The sequence below is a fragment of the Canis lupus genome, chromosome X (genome assembly GCF_011100685.1).
Source record: "Canis lupus familiaris isolate Mischka breed German Shepherd chromosome X, alternate assembly UU_Cfam_GSD_1.0, whole genome shotgun sequence".
Taxonomy (NCBI): Eukaryota; Metazoa; Chordata; class Mammalia; order Carnivora; family Canidae; genus Canis; species Canis lupus.
Genome location: NC_049260.1, coordinates 95,652,773 through 95,678,949, shown reverse-complemented (window position 1 = coordinate 95,678,949; position 26,177 = coordinate 95,652,773). Strand labels below are relative to the sequence as shown.

At 38.8% G+C, this 26,177-nt stretch overlaps 1 protein-coding gene across 7 annotated transcripts in view; it reads right to left on the bottom strand.

Moving 5' to 3' along the window:
* Positions 1-26,177, bottom strand: part of GRIA3 (glutamate ionotropic receptor AMPA type subunit 3) — a 281,926-nt gene that overhangs the window by 88,225 nt on the left and 167,524 nt on the right. For all 7 annotated transcript variants that reach the window (XR_005386427.1, XM_038588235.1, XM_038588234.1 and 4 more), the window contains 3 exons: positions 22,948-23,001; positions 5,319-5,480; positions 1,042-1,209 (listed from right to left, as the gene is read on the bottom strand). Coding sequence is in view for 6 of the 7 variants with exons in the window: in XM_038588235.1 (XP_038444163.1) it covers positions 1,042-1,209; positions 5,319-5,480; positions 22,948-23,001 (384 nt within the window). In the remaining variant the exon portion in view is untranslated. The remainder of the gene's footprint in view (positions 1-1,041; positions 1,210-5,318; positions 5,481-22,947; positions 23,002-26,177) is intronic.

The following is a 26,177-nucleotide window of genomic DNA, read 5'->3' as shown; positions in this document are numbered from 1 at the left end:
GGAGAGAGACACAGGGGCTACTAACCCCTTTTGATTGAATGCTTCCAACTTGGCAAATTTAAGGCAGCAGTAGGAGAGCCAACTACACAAAATGATGTACGTTAGGAGGCCATTACAAATTCTTCATTGCTGGGTTGTGCACAGTATTATCTTATCATTGACCACTTCTTTGTTTCTCTGTATGTCCCAAACATTAGGATAATTAGATAAGTAGAAATAAGAGAGGCTTGTACTCTCAAAGGCTCATTTTTAATGCATGCATAAAGCAAAATATTCAAGAAAGAGCTCTTGCTCGGAATGCTGCAATGAATGACTGACGCTACTCCTGGTGTAAAGAATGAAATCTGTTCAAAGGATACTGCCTGAAGCCTTAAATGACTCCTACCCATAAATACTAAAAACAAGTGACCTATTTGACTGTCTATGTATTGATTCCTTGTACTTCTTTGTAGGCTTTTTCTTTGGGGCATTGGGGAAAAGCTTCCTAAATAGAAATATATCATATTTTTGCCTTTCATCATGTAGATTAGCATGTATTAAGGTTCTCTTTGGCAACAGAACTACTGCCCCACTGGCTCAGTTCAACAGTCCATCCAAACTAATAGGCTATCCAATGGGCCAGAGGATGCTGTTGTCCTCTGTAATGTCGGCCTTCAAATTAGGAGCTCCCTATATAATATCCCAGTCCCTCTAAGGTAACATCATATCTCTACAAACTTTAAAGTTTTTGAAGCTGTTTACATGTTCAATCCATAATTTTTGAGGGTACTGAGTTTGATTTACTACCCACAGGGCAGCACAGAACTAATTATTCATTTGTCCTCAATTGACCATTTCTCAAGCTTCAAGGAAGAAACTTCTAGTTTGACATTTCTAGATGTTGATGAATAAATATCCATGCTCATCTTCCTGTACACTCTGACATTCTTAGACTCTGAACTTATTCCCTTTTTGGATGTCTTTTCTCAAGACTGAGGTTTCACTTTTTGTGTATCTTTATAAGACCCCTGCCCCACCCCAATAACCCATCATGGTCTTTACCATTTTTAGAGCTCTCTCGATATCAATTCCTTGACTCCAGGGCACAGCAGGATTTGCTAAGCAGTCTCCAGCACTGCCTCTCCGGGATACATCCACTCGCTGTCTCCTCAGATAACGGAAAGCTTCTGCTATGACCAGTATTGCGTCGTGCGTCAGTGCAGATGTATACTGAAATGGATGTATGGAAAACACGATATCCTGACAAATGACACCCTCAAAATTTGCCTTGCTCCTTATAATTCTCATTCATCTCCACTTCTTGCTCTATGAAGTCACCCTCTTAATTATTTGAATCAAGAGATCTCTCTGGGCAGGCCTGACTTTGCTTCATTCTAGAATGATTCCTCTTACCGTTGTGTGTGCACATGTTAAGATTATTAAGATCAAATGGCTCAGGGGAGTCTCTCTCTTGCTCTCAGTACTGTGTTTTGTCTTGAGTGAGTGACTACTAAAAGGCCAGGTCCTTTATAGAGAAAGAAATACACATGAGGCTAAAGGATGGCATATGTAGATTGGTTATTGCTGTTTGTAATAGAAAATTCAGGTCTGGTGTTTACTTAGGGGAAAATGGAAATAGCTAAGTTAGACAGCTTGAAATTAATTTGGAGGGAAGCATTAATCATTTCTGTCTGGACCATGTTTCTGGCAAACTAGGACCTCTGGCCAGCAATAAATCAGTTTTTGTTTCTTGGGGGGAGCAGAAAACCAAAGCTGGTTTTCGATTGTAGAAAATTACAATTGTTATTGAGTTTTATATCTGATAACAGTGACAATTCACAGGCAATACTTCATGATGCTGCCTCTTTCAGGCAAGAACACTTAGTTTCTATCCCTTGGATATACTGATATGCTCTACTAGGGATGAAACCAGTCACTTAATACAAGGGGTTTGATTATCTGTGATTTGATAGGGCAGATACCTTTTCATTAAATGAGTCAACGAAGTCTGATTAAAATAAGCTAGCCTCTGTTTTCCAGGGGTGACAAACACTGGGAAGATATAGAATTCTACTGATTTTTTTAATGAGGCAAAATGTCCTAGGGGGAGTTTTCTCTCCATAGTATGTCCAAATAGAATCGGGAATGAATACATTGTCATCTTTACAACTATCTATTTACTTTTCTTACTTTTCTCATGTTACTTTTCTTTCACTAGCAAATCTTCAAGTGTGACTATAACAGGGGGCATATAGTCTCTCATGAAAAAAAAAAAAGATTTGTGTCTGTCCATCCTAGCACTACATAAACCCAACATGGTGGTGTTCTCTTTTCCAGCTGACTGCATGAATTGTCTATAATTCCAAGCCATGCCAAAAGAGCTATTTAATTTCTACATTTTCAGCTCCTACTTACCAATGTGTGAGCATGTAAAAAGAAAGCCCTAAAAGGCAACATTCATAAAATATAGAATAAATTAAGCATCAGGATTGTAATCTCTAGACAATTTTATTTCCTAATAAAATATTGTATCATTTTTTTAAAGTGGGCTTTTGGTCTGATTGCTATAGAGTGAGTTTCCATGACTAATACTACGCAAAAGCATCTGAAAGTTGTAACTATCTATTTAAAGATTCCATTTTCCTAAGCTTTTTAAAGGGGTTTTCTTATAAATAGTTCTTCTCAGCAAGTTCTGAGAACTGTACTTTCTACATACCATGAGTTATCAATAAATAATCCAGAGCTAAGATTGTTTTCCTTCTCTTTTGTACAACCTCTATAACTTTTGAGCAAACATAGACTACTCTGTAGTATTCTTTTCACCCTTTTATCCTTGTTTTTTGTGCCTAAGACACGGTGACTGACACTTGGTGTACCCCTTAAAATATTGCATAAATGAATTTTTGCCTCTACCTATTACCTGTTAAAATTAGGATGGCAAAGCAGTGGACAGGTAGTTTATTAAAATCTAAATTTGTATAAGCTCACTTAAATGTAGTGGGTAGATTTAGTACATTGAAAAAATTTGAATCATCAGGGAACTGCAAATCAAAAAAGCACATGAGATATCACTTCACACCTGTTATAATGGCTAGTATAAAAAAACCAGGAAATAATGAATGTTGGCAAAAATGTGGAGGAAAGAGAGCCCTCTTGCACTCTTGGTGGAAATGTAAGCTGGTGCAGCTACTATGGAAAACAGTATGGAGGTTCCTCAAAAAATTAAAAATAGAACCACCATGTGATCCAGAAATTCCACTTCTGGGTATTTATTCCAAAAGAAACAAAATCACTATTACAAAAAGATATTTGCACTCCCACATTCAGTGCAGCATTATTTACAATAGCCAAGACATGGAAACAATCTAAGTGTCATCAACAAATGAGTGGCTAAAGAAAATGCGGCATATATATATGTATAAGCTCTCTCTCTATATATGTATATATATATATAGTGGAACATATAAGCTCATATATAGTGGAATATCATTCAGCCACAAAAAGAAAGGAAATCCTGCCATTTATGACAGCATGGATAGATCTTGAGGGCATTATGCTAAGTGAAATTAAGTCAGACAGAGAAAGACAAATACTGTGTGATCTCACTTAAATGTGGAATCTAAAAAAAGCCAAACAAAACTGAACTAATAGAAACAGAGAGAACAGATTGGTGGTTGCCAGAGGTTGGGGCTGGGGGTAGGGGATGGGGGAAATGGGTGGAAGTAGTCAAACGGTGAAAATTTCCAGTTATAAGATAAAGAAGTCCTGTAATGTACACCACAGTGATTATAGTTAATAATACTGTATTGTATTTTGAAAATTGCTTAGAGTTGATTTTAAAAGTTCTCATCACAAGAAAAAATTGTAACTGTGGTGGTGATGGATGGTAACTAAAGTTATTGTGGTGATCATTTTGCTATCTATCTATCTATCTATCTATCTATCTATCTATCTATCATCTATCTCAAGTCATTATGTTATATACCTAAAACTAATATAAGTCTGTATGTCAAGTCTACCTCAATAAGAAAGAAAATAATCATCTTGAAAGTAATTTGACTGCAAACCCTAACATCACAGGGATTGTGACCATATTTGCTGAAACACATCAGGATGCCTGATCTGACCATGGGACAGAATGTTTTAAAATGGGACTACCCTGGAAAGATCTGGCATGTATGCTATGACCACTACAACTACAGAATACCACTTAACTAGCGCGTGGCTTAAATGAATGAACAAATCATGCTTAACTCCTAACTTTTCTAAAACATACCATTTGTATAAAGTCAGGGCCCACTTGTATTATAGTCTCATGTGACTCATTTAGGGTGGACCTGACCAGGTGATACAGAACGTGTCTCTTCTCTGGTCTAGGTCCCCACTGTTCTCTCTCATTCTATTCTTGCTGGGGAGGATGTGAGGATGGGTATCTTGAAACCTTGAGAAAAGAACTATTCACCTCCTTTCTTTTTTTTTTTTTTTAGGGAAAGGCCTTGACTCTACTTTGGTTCCTTATCTTGGTCACAGGGATCCCACAGCCATGGTATATACATACTGTCACTGTATAAGGAAGGAAGAATTTAAAGTCAGTTTTGTACTTGAATCAATGCACTGAGGGAATGGTTACTTAAAATATAAACACTTAAAGGGTCATTTGTGTTACATGAATAACTTTCCTGTAATTTATCTGTTTTAATTCCTGATTTTTAAATAATGGGATTTCTAGCCATAGGGGAACACCTGTGAAAAATGTTCACTCTAAGCATGACTTTCTACCTTTAATATTCTTATCTTGATTTCATGAAAATGAGCAACTTAGGTAATCTAATTACTTTTAAAGATACTTTTCCAAGCAGGAAAACATTTCCGTTCAATATATGTACAGACAACATGCGCTCTGTATTACAGCCCAATTCACTTGGGTGTACTGAGACTCATGAAACTTATTAACACAAAGCAATCACATAAATAATGTAAAATCTAATTTTCTGTTTCAGACTATCAATCTTCCTTACCTATTCCCACTGCCCCCACTCTTTGCCCGACTCAGGTTCTTGTAATATTGTAAATTGTTATGAGCATGTTACAAATGAAATTCATTAAAAAATTAGTTAACATTCCCAAACCCCAGGTTTTAAAGGGCCTCCTTCTCAATCGCTTCTTTATTTGCAAGCTTAGTTTTCAAACGCAGCAGCACCTGCAGTTTGATTTTTAGCATTCTTGAAACGCTTCTGAGCGAAGGCCACTTGATCACAGGATGGCCGTAAATATATAAAGGCCATACTGAGATGTTGTGAAAAGCTGGCCTAAGGTTTCTGCATGCCATGGAACATTACCTTTAGTGGTGCATTCTTGGCTTCAGGGAATTCCCTTTCATCTAGCCTCACCCAGCGCTGAATAAACTGCTGAACCATAGGGTTTTCATTGTTGACAATCTGGAATCCTGTAATGTTGGCTCCCCCATGCATGACTCTTTCTAGCAAAATATCGGTAAAACCCTAGAAAGAGAATGAAAGAGAATCATTATTTGTGGGAGGTGGTGAGTTCTTACCATCTCTGTTGGTTAGAACGCTAAGGAGAAAATGAAAGGCCCTTCCTCAGGATCACTCTCCAAACAATCAAGAAAACCCTGAACACAGTGTTCTATGTCAACTACACCTCAATTATGACAACGATGACGATTACAGATACTAAAAAATGCTGGATTTGGACTAACTCCCAGGGTACTAGGTCTCCGAAACTACAGGCATGATGGAGAAAATATGCATTCTTTCGTTTTAGTGCCTCTTTATTTAGTATTGCTGCTGCAAGGACAAACATGGGTGCCAACTTCAAGCAAATGTTTTGATTTGTTTCACTTACCTGTATTTTTCGTTTCTCTTTACTGAGTACAAATACAATGCTTCATGGAACTGGGAAAGTGTTGAAACACTTGACCCTAACTAGAGGTTTAAAATCTTTTCTTCAGCTTAACATGCCAAGCACAGCAGATTGCTTCAGATTCTAATGATGAGTACTTTCAACATTTGTGACTTACGGAAATGCCAAAGAGCAAAACTGACAGCTTGGTTGTATATGATGGTACAAACCCCAGGGTATGTCTCACATGTGTTTATAAACAAGTCTTGACATCTACTTCAAATCACACACCATTTTCTTTCTCACTCTGGTTACCATCTGGTGTCTCTGTCACCTAAGTCTCCTGAAGGAATCTCTTCAGGTTCACACCAGGCCATCTCCACCTGGGTACCACCAGCTCCACTGGGCACTGCTATCTTCTAGAACACTTCTCCCAGGAATTGTGCTGTTTCTGCTGGATGCCTGGCTCTTGGTAGTTGCAGTGGATGCATTTATGTCCTCAATGGGCTGAAGTCAACAATTATATTCATAAAGAAATGAGGAGAATTCTCCTCCCTTCTTTAGACTCTCTTGCCCAACATTTTAATATACAATTTTCAAATATATAAAAAAGTTGAAAGAATTGTACAGTGAATACCCATATAGTCTCAAATCAGATTTCACAATTAGTATTCTTCTATCCATCCATCACTCCATTTTGTTTTCTAGATGCACTTTAAGTTGTGGACATTATATACTTCACACCAAAAGACTTTGGCAGGAAGTCATTAACTAGAGTTCAATTTTTGTTTGCAATTTCTTTCTTCTTTCTTTTCTTTTCTTTTCTTTTCTTTCTTTTCTTTTCTTTCTTTTTTTCTTTCTTTTCTTTTCTTTTCATTAACTAGAGTTCAATTTTTGTTTGCAATTTCTTTCTTCTTTCTTTTCTTTTCTTCTTTTCTTTTCTTTTCTTTCTTTTCTTTTCTTTTCTTTTCTTTTCTTTTCTTTTCTTTTCTTTTCTTTTCTTTCTCCTTCCTTCCTTTTTTCCTTCCTTCCTTCTTTGAGGTAAAATTTACATCCAATGAAATATACAAATCATAAATGTAGCACTTGATGAGTTCTGATAAATGCATATACCTGTTCTCTGAAGTTTTTTTTTGGATTCTAAGTTTTTATTGAAGTATAACAATCATATAGAAAAGTACAGTTATCTTTAAGTATATAACCTGATGAATTCTCACTAACCGAACACATAAATGTAACCAATATCCAGAAGGGCCCCCTCTGTGTGCCTCTCTAGTCACCACCCCTACTCCCACTTCTTTTAATTCACCTTTCTTTATATTTTAGTGAAACAACTTTATCAGTTACTACTCACAGCCCCCTCCCTCTTGCTTTCACAAGTGGGCCTTGAGTCCATGGAGACTGGACAAAGAATTTGCATCACTATCATTCCTCCTTTCTGATAACCAAAAAACTGTTTTTAAAATTAACATTAACTTGTTAGGTTGAGCTTTGTCCCACAGTCTTCCTTAATGAAGGAAACTAAGAATGCTTTCTCCCATTTGCTGCCCCCCTGCACTACAATCAGCAGAGAGACTGACTTGGTATGAAGTAGTAGAGGCTCCAAATAGGGCTTAAGCCTATTACCCAAATCCCCACCCTTACCCCCCGACATATATACAAATAAAGAGCCTGGGACAAAATTTTAACAAATGGCTTTAATTCACTCACTGTGCCAAACTGTATTTGTCAGTTAACAAGTATTACACAAGAACATTGACCAACTGCCCACCTGCCTGCTGGCGGGGATGAAGAGTGTGCCCTCTGATGCTGTCCTGTGTCTTAAAAGCCTGGGCTGGACAAGTGGAGCTCCTTTCCTTGAAAGAAGGGGGTTGAGAATGCTTCTGCCACCATCCTGGTCTTCAGGGTCATTGCCACAGCATGCACTAGGAAGCAGTATCTCTTGCGCCCCTCACACTTTCATAAGCATCATACTCCTGTTTGCCTAATATCCATAGCATGTTAAAATGGCAACAGAGAATTAACAAAAGGGAGGGAGAGAGAAAGGATCCCTGAACTCTCATGTCTGTCTTAGGGCACAAGAGCTAGCACTTTAGTCTGGTTACTCACCATGTTGCTTCTTTCCAGAAAGATGTTTCCTCACTCTCCTTTTCTTGGCATGGATACTAAAGGGAGGGGTATAGCTCATATTTACCTCACCAATCATACCCACTTACTCCCAGTAGGCTTTATTCTGTCATGTAGGCCCACATATTCCTGCTTGGGTATCTTCCTCTCCAATAAACACATTATAATTTGAAAACATCTTCATAGGCATCCTCTGCACTCATCTTTCTACCTCACAGAAACCATACCACTGAGGACCTAGAAGTTTTTCAGTCAATCCATGTTTTATGACAGACATGCCTGCGAATGAGTTCTGGAATGCACACCTCAGAGTGGAATCAGCCTGGCTGTCCTCACAGGAAGAACTGCATCCACAGCAACTCAAATCAAGCCAGGGGCAGGTCACCTCAAACCATTCTGTTTGGTAAGATACATGCAACTCTAGCGCCTACTGACTGCCCTGAGGGCTTATCCTTCTGTAAGGTCAGAAAGCACTAACATGGACTCACAGACAAAATGGAGACAGAAGAAATATGGTAGAAAAAGAAAGGAGGTAACAGGTATATAGAGAGATGAGATACCTTGTTGCTTAAGGGCAAGAGTTGGCTGGCTTCTGGTCTTCCTTTGTTTCATTTGTGTACATTTTGCTTATTTGTAATCTCTTAGATTCTATGGCCTGAATGTTGCTCTGGTGCTCAGGATTTAGATGCAGCAACCCACATCCTCAAGGTTGAGACAATCAAGACTAGATTCTCCCTATAAACCCTCTTAAAAGACATAAATACAGCTGAGCTGACCAACAAATATCAAGGAAGTAGGAGGGGAAAAGGGAAAGGAGGTGAATGGTAGAGAGGGGGCTGTGAAGAAAGTGGTTCTGGCTAATAGTCATGTGTTGTCATCCTATTTATGAAAATTTTTTTAAAAAAGAATTTGATTTTTGTACCAAATATTGCTAAGTCCCATGATTTGAGTGGCCACCGATAGTCCCCAAGATATAAAAACTAAAATTGTTAGATTTTTCTTTTTGAAATGGCAACATACCCACCTCAAGTTTGGATCTAAATGCCAGATACCTCTAAACCCTCTGGAAAAAAGACTACATTAGAAATGTAGCAATGTACAAAAGACATGACATTAAGCAGATGAAAGGGTAAAGAGACAAAACAGTGAAGAACGATGAGGAAAGAAGGAAGTTAGGAGAGAGCTGTTAGCTGGAGAGCAGAAACCGCCTGATTCTTAGCCGTGTTTGCCATTTCTGTTCGATTGTTTTAAAACATATTGTTTTCTACCACATATTTCCATTGTAGTTGTGGATAAGCATAGTTCGTGATGCTTTGAAAACTGAGGCCTGACTCTCCCCAAAGCCTCAGCAAAGACACTGATTCAGCCGACCTGACAACCAAACCTTCAACAGACAAGGGATGCTATGAACAACTGGGGGAAAAGAGACAAATGGTAGGTATGGTGGCATCAGGGAAGAGATTCTGGTTTTCCTTCTCCACTTACCTTTCAACTTTAAATCATTATTCTTGCTCATGATCACTTGCTAGATTTTCTTTTTTGAGCTTCTCATCCACAGTCCTTGAGTTTGGAGAACTGAGGACAAATGCCCTAAACTCTCTGTTAAGACAGTAAGTGGACAGATCTGATCACCATAGATCCAGTAAGTAACAGCAGAAAGGAGGAAGGGGAGAATGAGAGCCTGAGATGGTAGAAGTTGGTGGTTTCTGGTCTTTTTTTTTTTTTTTTCTTGTTACCCCTCAGTGATCTTTACTTAACGTCTGCCACCCAAAGTCGGCACTTTGGGGGATTTTGGTCCCCTGTCTTCCCTAAACTTTATAAAAAAGCTCCTCCCTCCCCATCACACTGTGATCTACAAGTGGGACTTGCCATTCTGTCTGGTTTTTTGTTTTTGTTTTTTTTTTTAGAACTGAAGTCTTTGGCCTCCTTAAAGCCTTTGTAAAACTGCCCATACAGATTTTATCGCCCAAAAGCCACTAGGTAAAAGTGGAAAAGGGAAAGAGGGGTAAGATATAGAGACAGATCTTTAAGAGAGAGCTACTTTCCTCCTAGTTTCCCATTTCATTCTTTCACATGATCACTGCACTTGGGAATGGCTACCCAAAATCTGCTATGTGGCGAATTTAGAGTCCTCAGATGCTTAAAACTTCTGGAAAAATCTAATGACTCAAAATAGATGAAAGACCTAAATGTGAGATAGGAATCCACCAAAATCCTAGAGGAGAACACAGACAGCAACCTCTCTGACCTCGACTGCAGCAGCTCTTTGCTAGACACATCTAGAGAGGCAAGGGAAACAAAAGCAAAAATGAACTATTGGGACTTTATCAAGATAAAAGGGTCCTGCACAGCAAAGGAAACAATCAACAAAACTAAAAGGTAACCTATGGAATGGGAGAAGATATTCACAAAGGAGATCTCAGATAAAGGGCTAGTATCCAAAATCTATAAAGAACTTAGCAAACTCAACACCCAAAACCCAAAAAAATCCAGTCAAGAAATGGTCAGAAGACATGAACAGACGTTTCTTCAAAGAAGACCTACAAATGGCTAACAGACCCATGAGAAAATGCTCAACATCACTTGGCATCAGAGAAAGACAAATCAAAACCACAATGAGATACCACCTCACACCAATCCGAATGGCTAAAATTAATGTCTCAGGAAACAACAGGTGTTGGTGAGAAGGAAGAGAAAGGCGAGCCCACTTACCCTGTTGGTAGAAATGCAAACTGGTGCAGCCACTCTGGAAAACAGTATGGAGCTTCCTCAAAAAGTTAAAAATAGAACTACCCTATGACTCAGCAACTGCACTACTAGGTATTTATTCAAAGGATACAAACATAGTGATTTGAAGGGGCACATGCCTCCCAATGTTTATAGCAGCCATATCCACAATAACCAAACTATGGAAAGAACACAGATGTCTGTTGACAAATGAATGAATAAATAAGATTTATACATCAGAATGTTAATCAGCCATCAAAAAGTATGCCATTTGCAACAACGTGGATGGAACTAGACAGTATTATGCTAAGGGAAGTAAGTTGGTCAGAGGAAGACAAATACTATATGATTTCACTCATATGTGGAATTTAAGAAACAAAACAGATGAACGTAGGGGAAAGGAAGGAAAAATAAGATGAAAACCGGGAGGTAAACCATAAGAGACTCTTAATTACAGGAAGCCAACTGAGGATTGCTGGGGAAGAAGTGGATGGGGGGTAACTGGTTGATGGGCATTAAGGAGGGCACTTGATGTAATGAGCACTGGGTGTTATATGCAACTGATGAAATGCTAAGTTCTACCCCTGATACTAATAATACACTATATAGTAACTAACTGGAATTTAAAAAGAAATTTAAAAAGAAAAAAAATCTTCTAAGGATATATGGCTCAAAAAAAAAAAAAAAGTCTAATGAAGTAGAGTTAGGTTTTCAACACCCAAACACAAGAGTAAAAGAGGAAGGAGATGGGATTGCTAGTGGTGGGAAGTAGTAGAGGAAGGCATCCTACCTGTTTGCCTGCCAGCTGTCAAATTATTTTCCACAGCCAGCTACCTTAGACTCCACCCCAGAACCTGGTCAGTTTTTCTCATGCGACCTTTTCCAGAAAGTTCCATTCTCACTCCTCCTTGACAGAAACACACATGGGCTGGGACACCATTCCCTCAGGCAATCAGCTTTGAACCTTCTCATGAGGCCTCCTCCTGTCACATATACTTTTAAGTATTCCCACCCAGGCTTCTCCCTGGCGCATAGGCCTAGCCTCTCCTTATACTCCATTTCCAACTCAGTCCCCTGAAAATGGCTGAGTAGTAGTACAATGACCAGACAGCAATACATGTGAATAGATATCAGTTTTTGTTAAAAAATGTTTTTAGAAAATTCTTATCTTTAGAAAAAGTATGTTTGATTACCAGTTTGAATATGTGATAAATGAGTTCAGAAGGTTCTGCTTTTTAACTCACACTCTTGGCTCAAAACTAAATTGACATTTGTTTTATTTTATTTTTTTAATAATAAATTTATTTTTTATTGGTGTTCAATTTGCCAACATACAGAATAACACCCAGTGCTCATCCCGTCAAGTGCCCCCCTCAGTGCCCGTCACCCATTCACCCCCACCCCCCGCCCTCCTCCCCTTCCACCACCCCCAGTTTGCTTCCCAGAGTTAGGAGTATTCATGTTCTGTCTCCCTTTCTGACATTTCCCACCCATTTCTTCTCCCTTCCCTTCTATTTAAATAATAGTGACATTTGTTTTAAAGTTCTCTAAGTCTTTTTGGTTTGTCCTGACTTTTGTTTCAGGGCTTAAGTGCCTGACCTGAGCACTTTCCCAACAGCAACGGCTCCAAAAAGGACAGAAAATCCCATATCCTTTTATTTAATACATGTATTTTAGCATGTCTGACTCCAAAAGAAATTTCTGTGTTATGAATTCTATTTTCTCACTGAGCTTCATCTGCTATTAAAATTATGTATTTTAAATTGAACACCAATAAAAAATAAATTTATTATTAAAAAAATAATAATAAAATAAAATTCCCCTGACAAAAAAAATTATGTATTTTAAAATAACATATTTTTATCAAAAATAAACTATGTTCTAGTGGATTTATTTGTTATTTTGCGTGGGAAAAGATGGCTCATTTTGCATAAGCAGTTTGCTATTTTATAGCAACTGTCCTATTCCTTTGCTGAATCATAGCAGTTCATTTTTTGCTTGAAAACTAGTTTTGCCTTCTGGGATCTCCTATCCAAAGATATTAGAATTTGTTCTTTGTTTTTTCTTTACCTTTTTTCCATTTTAATTTTGAGAGTGGAGGTAGATAGTCATGATTTCTCATCCAGCTGGGCTCTGAGAACCTAATTTTTTAAGAGGACAACACTTACCATACATACTACCTCAGCCAATGAATTTGTTACATTTTGAGACTTCAGAGTCTATAAAACAAATTAATTCTCATTTTCTTTTGGAATTTTTAATTTGAGTTCACTGAATGAGACACCAATGAGTCTCTAATTAGAGCCTGTCTCGTACTCTAGCACCCCTTTCCTGTCTGCTGATTAAATTAACTTTCATATTCCATGAGCACCTTATAAAGAATGTGCCCCAAAGAAAAGTTATTTTATTCCCTCAAAATCTCTTCCTCTTCCTGTATCCCTTCTTTGAATTAATGTACTTTAGGCCTACTGGGTCAGTGGGTGTGAGGTCCTTGCACCTGTATCTTTATAAACTCACCAAGTGACTTCAAAATACAAGTGGGTTTCAAAACCACTGGCCTAGATTATTGTCTGAGTTTCCTAGCTGGTACTCTAATGTCCAGTTCTTTACCTCTCCAGTTAATTTTTTACATAATAAATTCACCTTCCTGGGGTATCTGGGTGGCTCCGTTGCTTGAGCACCCGACTTTTGACTTCTGCTCAGGTCATGGTCTCAGGGTCCTGAGATCAAGCCCTGCATCAGACTCTGTGCTCAGTGGGGAGTCTGCCTGAGATTCTCTCTCTCCCTCACCCTCTGCCCCTCATGTAACCCACATTCTCTCCTACTCTCTATCAAATAAATAAATAAATAAATCTTTAACTAACTAAATAAATAGATTTACTTTCCTAAAATACCAGTTAGAGCATACTATTCCTTTCTTCAAATCGTTGTAATGGTTCCCTACTTTCTACAAATGTATTAACAGCAAAATGTCTTGACTTGGCCTTTGAGAATTTCCATTATCTTTATTTTCCACTCCTCTGGCTCATCTGTACCACTTCCTTCAACAGACCTCATGCTGTAACCATATTATGCCCTTTTGAACCATGCTACCTTTGTTTTGTTCTCTTTGTCTAGAAAGGGCCCCTGCTTCATCACTGACAGCTCTGGTGGTCTCTACTGAAATTTCATTCTTCAAGAACCATTTCCAATAATGACTAAGGAAGATTGATATCAAATTTGTCTTTACAATCTCTACCAGGTAGTAAAAGGGTCCATTTGTACTCATTTTTGGCCAATTATTACGTAGGCTTTTGCACACTGTTGACTGTTTATGGGCTTTTGTCCTCCTTCATTACTGCATGCCTTCCTATACTTTCCATGGAATAAATATATGTGTATTGTCACAGCATCATTGCTAAGTGATTCCAACATTCCCAATTCCCTGCTATACTATGTGGAATATCTGTTGAGCTCATTTTACTATTTCATAGGATTTTATTAACTAGATGTGATGATGAGATACTCAAGGACTTTTGCTTAGACTGGACTTAACAAGTTCTAGTGCTGTTTGTATCTCACCAGTTCTGTTTGGTTAAAATTGTTGTTTGGCTAATTCTTTTCCTTTGGCTGGGCCAAAATAATGTGCAGAGGGAGAAAGGAAAAGAGATGAAAGAAGGCAGAGGAAGACTGGAGGCAATCCTGATGCTCACAGATTGGATGAGTTGAAACTACTTTCTCACTTTTTATGTTTTAGGTATCTGTACAGTTGACTATTTGTCTCTGTGTAATAATGGCAATATTTGACGGAAATATGGATATAATCTCTAGGAGTTATTCCTTTGAGAGGGAAACTACTCATTTGAATTTGTGAGTTCTGCTATATTTCATCAGTCATATCACTTTTTGATCACGTCACATCTGTTTGATCCATCGCACTGCTGCCCACATCCAAATGCAACTTTATAAAAACAACCATGACTTTTGTGTATAAGCAGTTTATATGGGAGACTTGTAAGCTACCCTTGACTGATTTCTCCAGGGCCATCTTTTATACAGATACTGGTTATACAATTGGCATTCAAACAAGATTGTCCTGATTTCAGAATAGCCAGACAAGTCAGTCTTGCAAAGATTTAAATGACTTTAGTATTATCCTGTCTCCCTTGATTTATATATACTGTAATTCAATTTCCTTCTGGTAGTATGGATAATGGAGAGTTGCAAATAAATATATTCAAAGCTTACTTTTAGAGCATTTATTTTCAAGATATTACGTGGAGATTCCTTTCATATAATACTATTCTTAGGGTACATTTTGTACTGAAAGGAAAACAGAAACAAGATAAGTTCAGTGACTTTCAATGAGTTGATGGCAGATTATAGGTGAGAAATGGGAAAGGTGGCTTGCCTATGGGGAAGATAAAAGCAGTAGAAAGAGGGTTGGGAAGCTGCCAAGGTCAAGTATTTATCTCATAATTTGGATGAAGGCTAGCTCTATCTTTAGTGTCATTTGAGTTGTGCGATAGGGAAATGCATAGTAATTGTGGTGACTTAAGTTATCAGGTTGCTAATGAGAGACATAAGTCTTTTTCGAGAAGCAGGTCCATCCTCCTGGGAGGGTGTAGTGTGTGGAGTTGAAGATTACACCATATAAATTAGCACTTGATTATAGGTGCTTGTATTGTTTGCTCACTGTTCTATTCTCTAATCAACATACTTTGAAGCCTTTTAAATGCAATCCATTGGTAACATAATGAGCCATATCAAACTTGCCCTGACCTCTTGGCACTTTAGTCCAGTGGGAATTATTTGTATGAATATAAGTTGATATAAGCGCTATTACTGGGAAAAATAGCCACTGATCTCTTTTTTTAAACAGTTGTATGGAGGTATAATTTAAATACCATAAGATCCATCCATTTGACACTGATTTTTTTTAAAGCAAAAATCAGTTCATGCACCCTTACTCCAGCTTGAAGTTCTTCAGTGGCTTTCTATCACTGTTGAGAAAAGCTAAAAGTCCTTTAACCAGGCTTACTGAAGCCTTACATAATCTGAAACTCACCTCTGCTCTAGCCAAGATTGCCTTCTGACAGTTCAGTGAAGGTATCAAACTCTTTTCTGCCTCAGGACCTTGGCACATGCTGTTCCCTATGCATGATATGAACTTTTCCTGATTCTTCACATAATTGGATCTTTTACATCATTTGGATCATTTCAAAGTCACCTTTCCTGAGAGAACTTGTTTGGCCATGCTATGCAGAATTTTGATTCTCCATACTCTAGCTTCTCTTCATTCCCTGTCCTAGCACCTGTTCTAGCTCCATGCCAATTATCATGAGCTCTAAAAGTTTTGTCTGTCCATTATGACTATAAAATTCTTAAGGACACCATCTTCTGTCTTCCTTGCAGGGGAGTGAACAAGGTATTGGGCATACAAGTGATACAAAGGAAAAATAACTTACTATAAAGATCTTTAGAGCAGTATTACCCAGAGTGTATGTGGACTGGTGCTGTTCTGCTGTTTGTTAGCAATCAGAGGTAAAATAAAGAAATAGAAAGCAAGTTTTCATAAACCTTCATAGCAATTTGATAGGCTAATATGGCTGTTAAATGTAATACTAAAAAATCTGGCTTGTATTTTCTATTCTTTGTTTTGTTTATTTCATACTTTCAATAATTTATTTCTGTTGCACTTTTGTTGATCTGTGACGATATGGAGGAAAAAATTGGCTTTTCTTCACAGATAGTTTGAGAAGCACTGTTTTAGAGGACATGATCTGAGAGCCTGGGGAAGAAAATAGAATTCTTTCGATTTATCTTGCTAGAACATTGGGTAGAAAATAATCTTTCTTTGTTGAGAGAGAGAGAGAGAGAGTTGGCTATTACAATGGGGGCATTTTTGGACAGGGAGAACGAGAGTCTCAATGTTGGCAACTTTAAGTTGATGAGTGCCTGTGGATTTCTAAATGCCAGGTAGGAAGTTGGACCCCAGCCCAGTCCCCAACTCCCCATCCCTTGGTGCTCTGCTATAACCTACCTCTGTTTGGAGAAGAAAGTGAATTCTCAGCCACCAGAGAAGTTGTGTACCCAGGGGGGGGGGTGACTGGGCTCCTGGCATTTGGGACCAGTGGGGATTTTTCACTTATATCCCACTTCCTTTGCCTGTAAGGCCAGGCTCCAGTCCAGTGAGCTCTGTGTTTACATGCTAGCTTCTGAGGTGTCATTGTTCACAACATGTGGCTTTGAGCATTTGAATTTTTTTAAAGAGAGAGAAAAGGCAGAGGAAGAAGGAGGATCTTAAGCAGGCTCTATGCCCAGCATGGAGCCCAATGTGGGGCTCGATCTCACAACCCTGAGACCAAGACCTGAGCCGAAATCAAGAGTCAGATGCTTAACTGACTAAGCAACCCAGGTGCCTCGAGCATTTGAATTTTTTATTTAGAATATAAAAATGGAAGAACAAAGGAAGGGAAGGAGTAGCAAACAAAATGAGAAGACCTGGAAGGGGAAGGGAGCAGAAGGGAACAATTGTTATTGGCAAGCAAAACACATGACCCAATCTCACTTGAACTTGTTTTCCCTCTGAACAAAGGGAGTCCCTCTCTGTTTCAGGTACATTAGAAGATTTAGAAGACTGTAGAGTTCAGTTCTTCAAGCTTACATTACTCCTTGTGGTCTCTTTTGGATTTTGAATGGTACTTTTGTTTTAATAAAAATTTGAAAAAATTAGATGTAAGCTAGTGCCCCCCATTATTTCCTGGCATGCTAATAATATGAATGGGGCAGATAAGAGAAAAGAGGGAGCAAGAGCAAGAGGGGAGATGAGAGAGCAGGAGAGAGGGGTTTGTGTGTGTGTGTGTGTGTGTGTGTGAGAGAGAGAGAGAGAGAGAGAGAGAGAGAGAGAGAATAGGGAATGTGGCACAAGAGAAGAGAGTGATGGACAGATATAATTGGTATCTGTTAAGACGCATTTCAGATTGGCTCTTGGACAAGTTTCAGACGCCGTTTCACAAGGCTCCCCTTGGTTTTTAAACCTTTTTTCTTTCTGATCACTTTACTCTCATAAATGTATAGTTTGTATTTCATTCATACGCATTTATGTCTTTGCAAATGTTCTTAAGTGACCTTTGTGGGGCTGGCCTCTTGTCTCACTGAGATGCTTGAGTGGGTCAAGGGAAAGAGGAAGGTGCTCTGTCAAGAGTCTGCTCAACCTGCATTGGAGGCCTAGCTTGGCAATGGATTAGCTCTGAGACTTTGGGCAGGTCATATATTTTTTCTGAGCCCATTTTCCTGATCTCTAAAAAGCTTAGGGAGGTGCCAAGGTAAGAAGTCTCTCCTCATGGGAGTTCTGAGTAAATTTAGTAAGCAGTCTGAAGAAAATAGCTGACACAGCAATGAGGAGTCTAAGATATGCTAGCTTCCTTCCCTTTGCCCCCTAGCACAATGGCCTCCTGGAATGTCTGCTCATGTGGCCCTCTACCACTGGCAGCTGACATTATCTAACTTCCACTTGTAGGATCAACAACAGTCCCCCACTCTGGGATTAGTCTTGATCCCTGTTGGGTCTTCTAAGATAGTGGTTAACTGGTACAACACTGAATAAGTCCACTATGGCTCATGTTCTCCCTTGGGCCACTTCAAATGCTTGGGATTTTGTTTTTTTGGTCTTATTTGGGTGGCTGGGTGCTGAACATCTGTTGTTGGACCATCTCAACCCAGATCCAATTCATTTTGTGTTGACTGCAAGGTGGTTTTGATTGATTCTTCAGATCATCAGCTATGTTTAGAACTTAGGTAAGGAAAAAAAAAGAACTTAGGTAAGGATACTCAAACCCCTCTTGGCTTCTGCCTACCTGAATGATTTTAAGTCTGCCTTATGACTTTATATCCCTAAGGATAACAGGGCTCTGGTTTTGTTCCCCTATTTATATCCTTAGCTTTTGCCTAGCTGGTGTGCCTATACTCTCACTCAGAGCCTTTTCTGATCCATACTGATCCTCCATGAGGGAAGAAATGTAGAGTTGGAGGTGACCTTGGAGTGTTTCCTAAATTTTAGTCATTAATATGCCACCTTTACAGTTTTTTTTGCCGTATAGGTGGATCATCTGAGCCATAATTTACCTAATATTTTTCTTTACATTGGCTAAATTTTTAAATCTAAATATCTACTTTATCCTCATTCTAAGGAATGGTATCTGTAAAATCACAGAATTGAAAGGATAGTTATCTTTTTGCAATACACAATTAATATAAATTCAAAAGTAGTAAGTTTAAGAAATTTTGCTGTGTATTCCCTAAAATCCTCTTGTGTATAAGTAGTACACTTGGAGAAATTGTAATCTGGTCTAACTCTCCATTTTGTGGATTAGGAAGCCTTGTTTCCTAGCTCTGGGTCTAGTGCTTGTTTTTATTATGTTATGCCTAGGGTTGTTAGTTTAGGGTTCTGCACACAATGACTGAGCTATCATTATTGACATATATGAAAAGATTAAACCACATATACAACATGCTTGGGAATGCAGTATAAAGGATCCTGACCCAGGACCTTGCCTTGAAAGAGAGAGAGGTTGCCTGACTGGCAGATTGTATACATGCTGGTTACCTCTGGTACCAGAGTGGAGAAACATTACCACCTTAGAGTCCAGGAAGAGAAAACAATTAATTATGGAACAACCCCTAAAAATTGACATTATCAACTGAAATAGAATTTGTAAGAGACTTACTTGCTCTCTCATCATTGGGATGTCAACCTCTGGCCTGTGTGCTCACCATATCACATCTCTGGCCTGTGCTTCTTATGGAATATTTTGTTTCTTCCAGGGATTTCAACAAGTTAGAAGTTTCTACAGCTTATTATTCACTATGAAATGTACACCCTGACCTGTGAAAGGCCTGTGTCAAAGCATTCATGGACTATCCAAGTCTTCTCATTTTAGGATTGCTACCAGAGAAATGTCCACGTAAAAGCACATAGAAATCTTTGCCAGATAGATGTAGCTCTGTGGCAAAGGGCACACATCGTGCTCTGATGTAGGTGATTCCAGAAAGCTTAGGTAAGCTCTGTGACCGTTTTTGACTTTGCATTTTGGAGAAGAAGGCAGTGGTTCTGTGTTATCATAATACCAGGAATCAGATTAGACTTTGTTCCTTTGTGTATATGTCTTCAGCTTTCATCCACCCTGCTCATTTTGAGAGGAAACAGCTCTACTTACCCTTTTTTGACCACCTGAGTAACTTCTAAATAGTTTTGGGGTGTGTGTGTGTGTGTGTGTGTGTGTGTGTGTGTGTGTAGAGAGAGAGAGACTTTGGTGGACGTATTTGGGGTATTTTAATCTGCTTTTATTTTTTTAAAGCTTTTATTTATTTACTCATGAGACACACACACACACACAGAGAGAGAGAGAGAGAGAGAGAGAGAGAGAGAGAGAGGCAGAGACACAGGCAGAGGAAGAAGCAGGCTCCATGCAGGGAGCCTGATATGGGACTGGATCCCAGGTCTCCAGGATCATGCCCTGGGCTGAAGGCGGGCACTAAACCACTAAGCCACCCAGGGATTCCCTTAATCTGCTTTTAAAAACCTGGAAACCATGGTGGGATGATCTGTCTCATTTTTATCAGAGACTAGCAACAGTTCCTATCTCTATTGCCTGTATACAATTTGATATAGAGTACAGGGACTTATGGAAACACATGACTGAGTTCAGATGAAAAGAAGGTCACTAGAGGAAAGGAGTGGCAGCTCAAAGCATGGTGAATGAGTTCACGTTTTCATTAGGCAGACTGACATGACACTATATATTACATTCATTCTGAAGGACCAGACTTTACTTGTTTTTGTAGTAGGCTTCCTCCCAATGTCTCATGATTCGAAGTCCTGGTTAGGCATTCAGTTAACCATTCTTTCCCCCAACTTTGTCCTAATATTTCTCTCTTGCAGTTCTATCACTCCACAGGCTTTCATTTCTGTCAGGTCTAGGTCTCAAGTTGAAACCAAAGCTCATCTGAAGGATTGTTGTCAGGAATAGGGAGGCCCAGTTAGAATTCTAGAATGGGGAAGGTCTTTACGTATCATCATCCGTATGCATGGCTCAGATCTCCCTTTAAGATGGAACCTGCCTTGAAGAGTTGAGTTAGCTGACAGCCTCCAGCTTCATGATCTTCCTCAGCTTTCAGGCAGGAGGTATGTGCTTCCTGAGCAGCTGTCAGCCAATGGCTGAGCAAGGTGGTGGTGCAGTGGATCACCGTTTCTTGGCAGTGTGGAGGTGTTTGCACTGGAACTCTCAGTTGTGCTCGCCAAGATGTTCTCAGAACTATACTACCATCATCAAATTTCCTTTCCCTTTCCTTAGCTGATGTCAGACCTCAGTTGTGGTCTTAAGCTCTCCCTTCCCACTTGTGACCCTCTCCCTTTCATTTTCCAGAGGTATCACTCCCAGTAAATGTCTTGCATTTCTAATTATATCTTAGCATATGCTTCCAAAGGGCCCAACAATTACATCAATGAACTCCTCACTCCCATCTGAATTTCACAGTAAAGAAACTAAAGTGACTTAGGCAAGGTCCCACAGCTAGTTAGTAGTAAAGTCCATATGACAACCCAAAGTTTCTGACCCCTCATCAGTGCTCTTTCCCAAACTTCAGTAGTCCACATGCCACCACAGCCACATCCACAAAACCAGATCTTGCCATATGTTTATCCCCCCCATGCTATTGTTTACATGACACATTTTACATGTTACAAAATGGATTCATTTGTTATTAAATCTGTACTTTAACCCTGTATGACATAATGATATTCATGAAATTTGGATTTTGATGTGCTCGTCTCATATTTTTCTAACATATAATAAATAATACATTGCCATTATAATAAAAAAAGTTTATGTGTGTACTATGTAAAATCATCTCATGTACTGTCAGTGATGGGTGAACCCTGGGATATGTAAGGCAGGAGAGAAGGAAAATGGAGAAGGAATGAAGGAGAGCAAAATACTTATTGATGAGAAAGAAATGGTAAAAACCCATCAGTAACTGCCCTCAGGTGCCTTGCTATGACATCCATGTTTTCTGGGGAGCCCTGGTCTAACTTCCAATGAGTCAGCAAATATCCTTTACTTATTGATTGCCAAAAAAAAACCAAATTGAATGTATTCAGATCTAAATGGAAAATCAAGATTTCCTAAAAGAGTTTATTCATTTATCCCCCAAATGGTCTGGAGTGCTCCACTTTGAGCAATCTATTGGAGAAGATGCACACTACATTTTAAAGCAGTAGCTCTAATCTTCATCTCATAAAGTGTTGGAATGAACATACTTCCTAAGTAACATCTCTTTTCTCATTTAAAAATTTTTCATCATTAAAACAAAATAAGATTTTTTCTTTAAGAAATCTAAGAATATAATTATAATAATATTTCATTTTTGTTGTTATTCTTTTGGTGTAAGAGCTCCATAACAATTATCATTCTGTTGTGATAATGAAACGAGATTGGGGTTAGAACTTGTGATATGTAATAATTTAAAAGATTCTTAGTATCACAGTGATCATTTAGCATTTCTCTTTCATTTTGGGGAGGTAGCATTATTCCAAACCTCTGCCAAACAGATATTACTGACTTGGAAGCCATTTTGTTAATTCTAAGACCAACTGTCTTTTTGGAGAAAGAACTATAATCTAACCTAAATGAAATACTAGCTTCTAATGCGTCATAAATTTTAAAGGCATGGGAAATATGAAGGAAAAGATTCAACTTGTGTTTTATTATAAGTATAAAGGTAGCTGTATGCTTTGACAGGGTCCCTTGATGTTCCACTTTCAAATCTACTTCTGGTATCTGGTTTGAAAGGATTTGGTAGTGGTCTGATTCTGGAAAGACAAATCCAGTACTGATGTGCACATATACTTGGGTTAACTGGGGAAAGAGTCAGTTAGTTTCCTGTGTCTCCTGTCTCTTGTGTTATATTTCAAGCCTGGATAAAATGTTTTACATTTCAAATCCAAATCTGATCTAAGAATAATCGGTAAAGAATCATATCAAATTACTATATTTTAAATGAGGAGAGAATATAAGCTTCACAGCTAAAACAGAGACACCATAATTGAAAACAAGGATATTGCATTCAAGTTTTGGTATTTACTTATTCATTTCTCTAAGTGTCTAGAGGGCACGTTACATTCTTCATGTATTTCTTTTTTGGATGATTATAGATGACACAAACGAAATAGAATATATTACCCTGGGAAACAAAAACTCCACTTGTTCTTACCAGGTTAGCAAGCATGTAGTGATAACCTCTTGAATGTTTCCCCAGGATCACAACCTGCAGAAGAAGAAATAAGAGATATTGCTTATTTAAGAAGGGCATTTTCAATTGCCCAATCAATGGGAAGTGCAATAATCAATCAATGGGCTAGAGCAAATTACTTTTAAATGATCAGCAAAGTGTTAGGTCTCTTGTATACAGTAAAATCACAGTTAACTGGACCAGAGTTCTTTTTGCACATTTCAATTTCAGTCAGAGGATACAGGAAGAATTGCTAACATCAAAGTTAAAAGTGTCAAAAACAAGGGAGAAAAAGCTCTCTAAACTTCCAGGTCAGTAGCATCCTTGTCACTTAAAATAGATGGCAGAAGCGATGAAGCTGATGATCCCCCACCCATGAACTGGATTCTGTACTTAGCTGCTGAGATGGAAAATGGGCTGAACATGGAATACAAATTAGAAAATAGAATGTACAGTACTTTTTTTGTTGTTATCTGGAATTCTTAGGGAATAGAACACTCCAGGAATGGGGCTAATGGGATTTTCAGGTTAATCGAGGTTGCTTTTGCTTATTGAAACTTTTCTAAAATGCTTATCTTCCTTTTCCTGCCTTAATATGAAAGATTTGTGACCATTTATACAGCTTTTGGTGCTGGATACAAGGCCCAGGGCAGTGGGGGAGAGGATTTTCCCCTAGGGGACATCTGGAGATGCCTGGAGGCATTTGGTTGTCACATCTGGAAGAGTGACTAGTACATAGTGGGTAGAGGCCAAAGATGCTGCTAATCATCCCACGATGTACAGGACAGCCCTCCACATCAAAGAATTGTCTGGTAAAAAATGTTACTAGTGCTGAGGTGGAGAAACTCAGTTGGGGGTCATCATTCTTAGTTGGGGTCATCATTCTTATGGTAATTTTCATGAATAACACTGTATTCTAAGCCTTACAGTTTATAAAATGCATTTTTGTTATTTTAAAATATATAAGTGCATTGAATGATTTCCAACGAAATGTATTGGTTGTCAGTCGGAAGTTTTTGACTAAATACCTCACATAAGCTTATTTCCAGATAGCTAAATAGGACAAAATCTGGTTAATTGAGATTTTATAAAATGTCACTTTATTAAGTACTATGTACAAAGTACGGTACTGAATGCAGCGAGTGGGAATAAGGGGAGGGGGGTAGCATACAGGTTAAAGATACAACCAGAAGTGGAACCAGATTTTGTTCTAGGTCTGACACTAATACCTAACTTTAGGAGCCTTCTTTAAGAAAAGAGAAACAAAATCATGAATAGTAAGGCCTTGGGAGAACCCATGCAAGTAGGGTACAATTAGGCTTAAGCTTCATGACAAGTTCTATCATGGACACAACTATCAAAGGATTTAAAAACAACTTGGGGGGGGGGCCTGGGTGGCTCAGGAAGTTGATCATCTGACTCTTGATTTTGGCTCAGGTCATGGTCTTGGGGTTGTGGGATCGAGCCATATGTTGGGCTCTGTGCTCAGTGGGAGTCTGCTTGAGATTCTCTCCTTCTGCACCTCTCCCAGCTAAGTAAGTAAATAAAAAAATCTTTTGTAAAGATAAAAAACAACTCGAGAAGATAACAAAATTACATAAGTATCAAACCAGAACTATATATAAAAGGCTATAATAACAGTAAAAACAGCTACCCTTAATTGAGTTCCTAGTATAAGACACACAGTGTGCTAGGTGCTTTATATGCATTTAATCCCTAAAACAATTTAGCAGATTATGTTTCATTTTACAGATGAGGAACCTCAGCTAGAGAGAGTTTAAGTAATATGCCCAAGGCCACACAGCTCATAAATGGTAAAGCTGGAATTAGAACCTGGGTCTGTCTGCCTATGGCAGTACATTACATGGTTTCTCAATATGTGCTAAATGTCAAATACCAATAATTGTTCTAGATTCTTGGAGAAGAAGAAGAGGTATCTAAGGTCTGCTGGGATGGATAGGGAAGGTTTCCTGGAGAAGATAAGGTTTAAGCTGGCTCAAAGGAGTGGAACCATGTAGTTAAATATGCTTATCATGCTGGCATTAGAAGCTCTCCAGTCATTTCAAGGGCTGAGAGTGAGAGAGAGAGAGCGAGTGAGAGAGAGAGCGAGAGAGCTGTTTTTGATTAATTTAAAATATGAACCACATTTCTGACTGATTATTTATGGAGGAAATGAAAGGTTAATGAATGTCTTGAGGAAGTGATTTCTCACACTGTCATGACACAAAATGAGCTGTTAGGTATCTGCTGGGATGTATTCTTCAGTGTCCGCTTGTGAGAAACATCCTTACTGGTGACATTTGTTAACTTTTGATGGCAAGTTGGGGCCATACATTTGTTGAATTTTTAATTCACTGACAACCCTCAACATAATAAAATCAGAGGGTTTTGAGTTCTTCCAGAAAAATGAGCAAGATTCCTGAGGACATCTGGCAGAACTTAGAGAAATAAGGCAGCAAGCCCAAAGGAAATGGGGTCTTTCTCACTGGAGGAAGGGCTTAGTGTCCTTTTGAGCAGAGGGGAGGTGAGAGGGAGCCATTGAAGCATTAGTGTTGTGAGAAAGTCCCCAAATAAGAACCCAGAAGCCCAACCTTGTCAAGTACTCACTGTTTGCTTGTGGGCAAACCCCTCAATGTACTCCTGCCTCCATTTCCTTATCTGTAATCTGGAACAATGAACCTGGCCCTTCCTGTCTCAGTAGTGTCTTCAAGATCAAAGCGAAGAACATCTACAGACCAGGCAGGGATGCGCCTTATGTAATTACTCGAGGTTAAATAACCCGGGGAGGGGGTGGTGTCACTCCCTAAAACATTATATTTGGGTTTAGAAACTCTTGAAGCTATTGGAATATCTGCTTTAGTCCCTGCCCAGATAGTCTGTTCAGAAGAAACTCACTTATTTGAAGGTAGCTGGCTCATATTATCACTCCCAAAACTTAGCTGAAGCTGGAAGGGATGGGGAAGTTATCTAAAGATAGGAACCTTTAGGTGTCACAGAGCTGCTGTCTCGGAGGCCAGGAATTATTTCCTCATCCTTACTTCCAGTACCTTCTTAACTCTTACTTAACATACAGTTCTTACCAATCGTGGGTTTTCAGTTCAAAGTAAATGAGAAGCTGCAAATTAGAAGGGGTATATAGAGAGGGAGGGGCTAACATTGGAAAGAGGAACGTTAGCAGCAGGGGAAGTGACAGGCTGTGACTCCGGCACAGT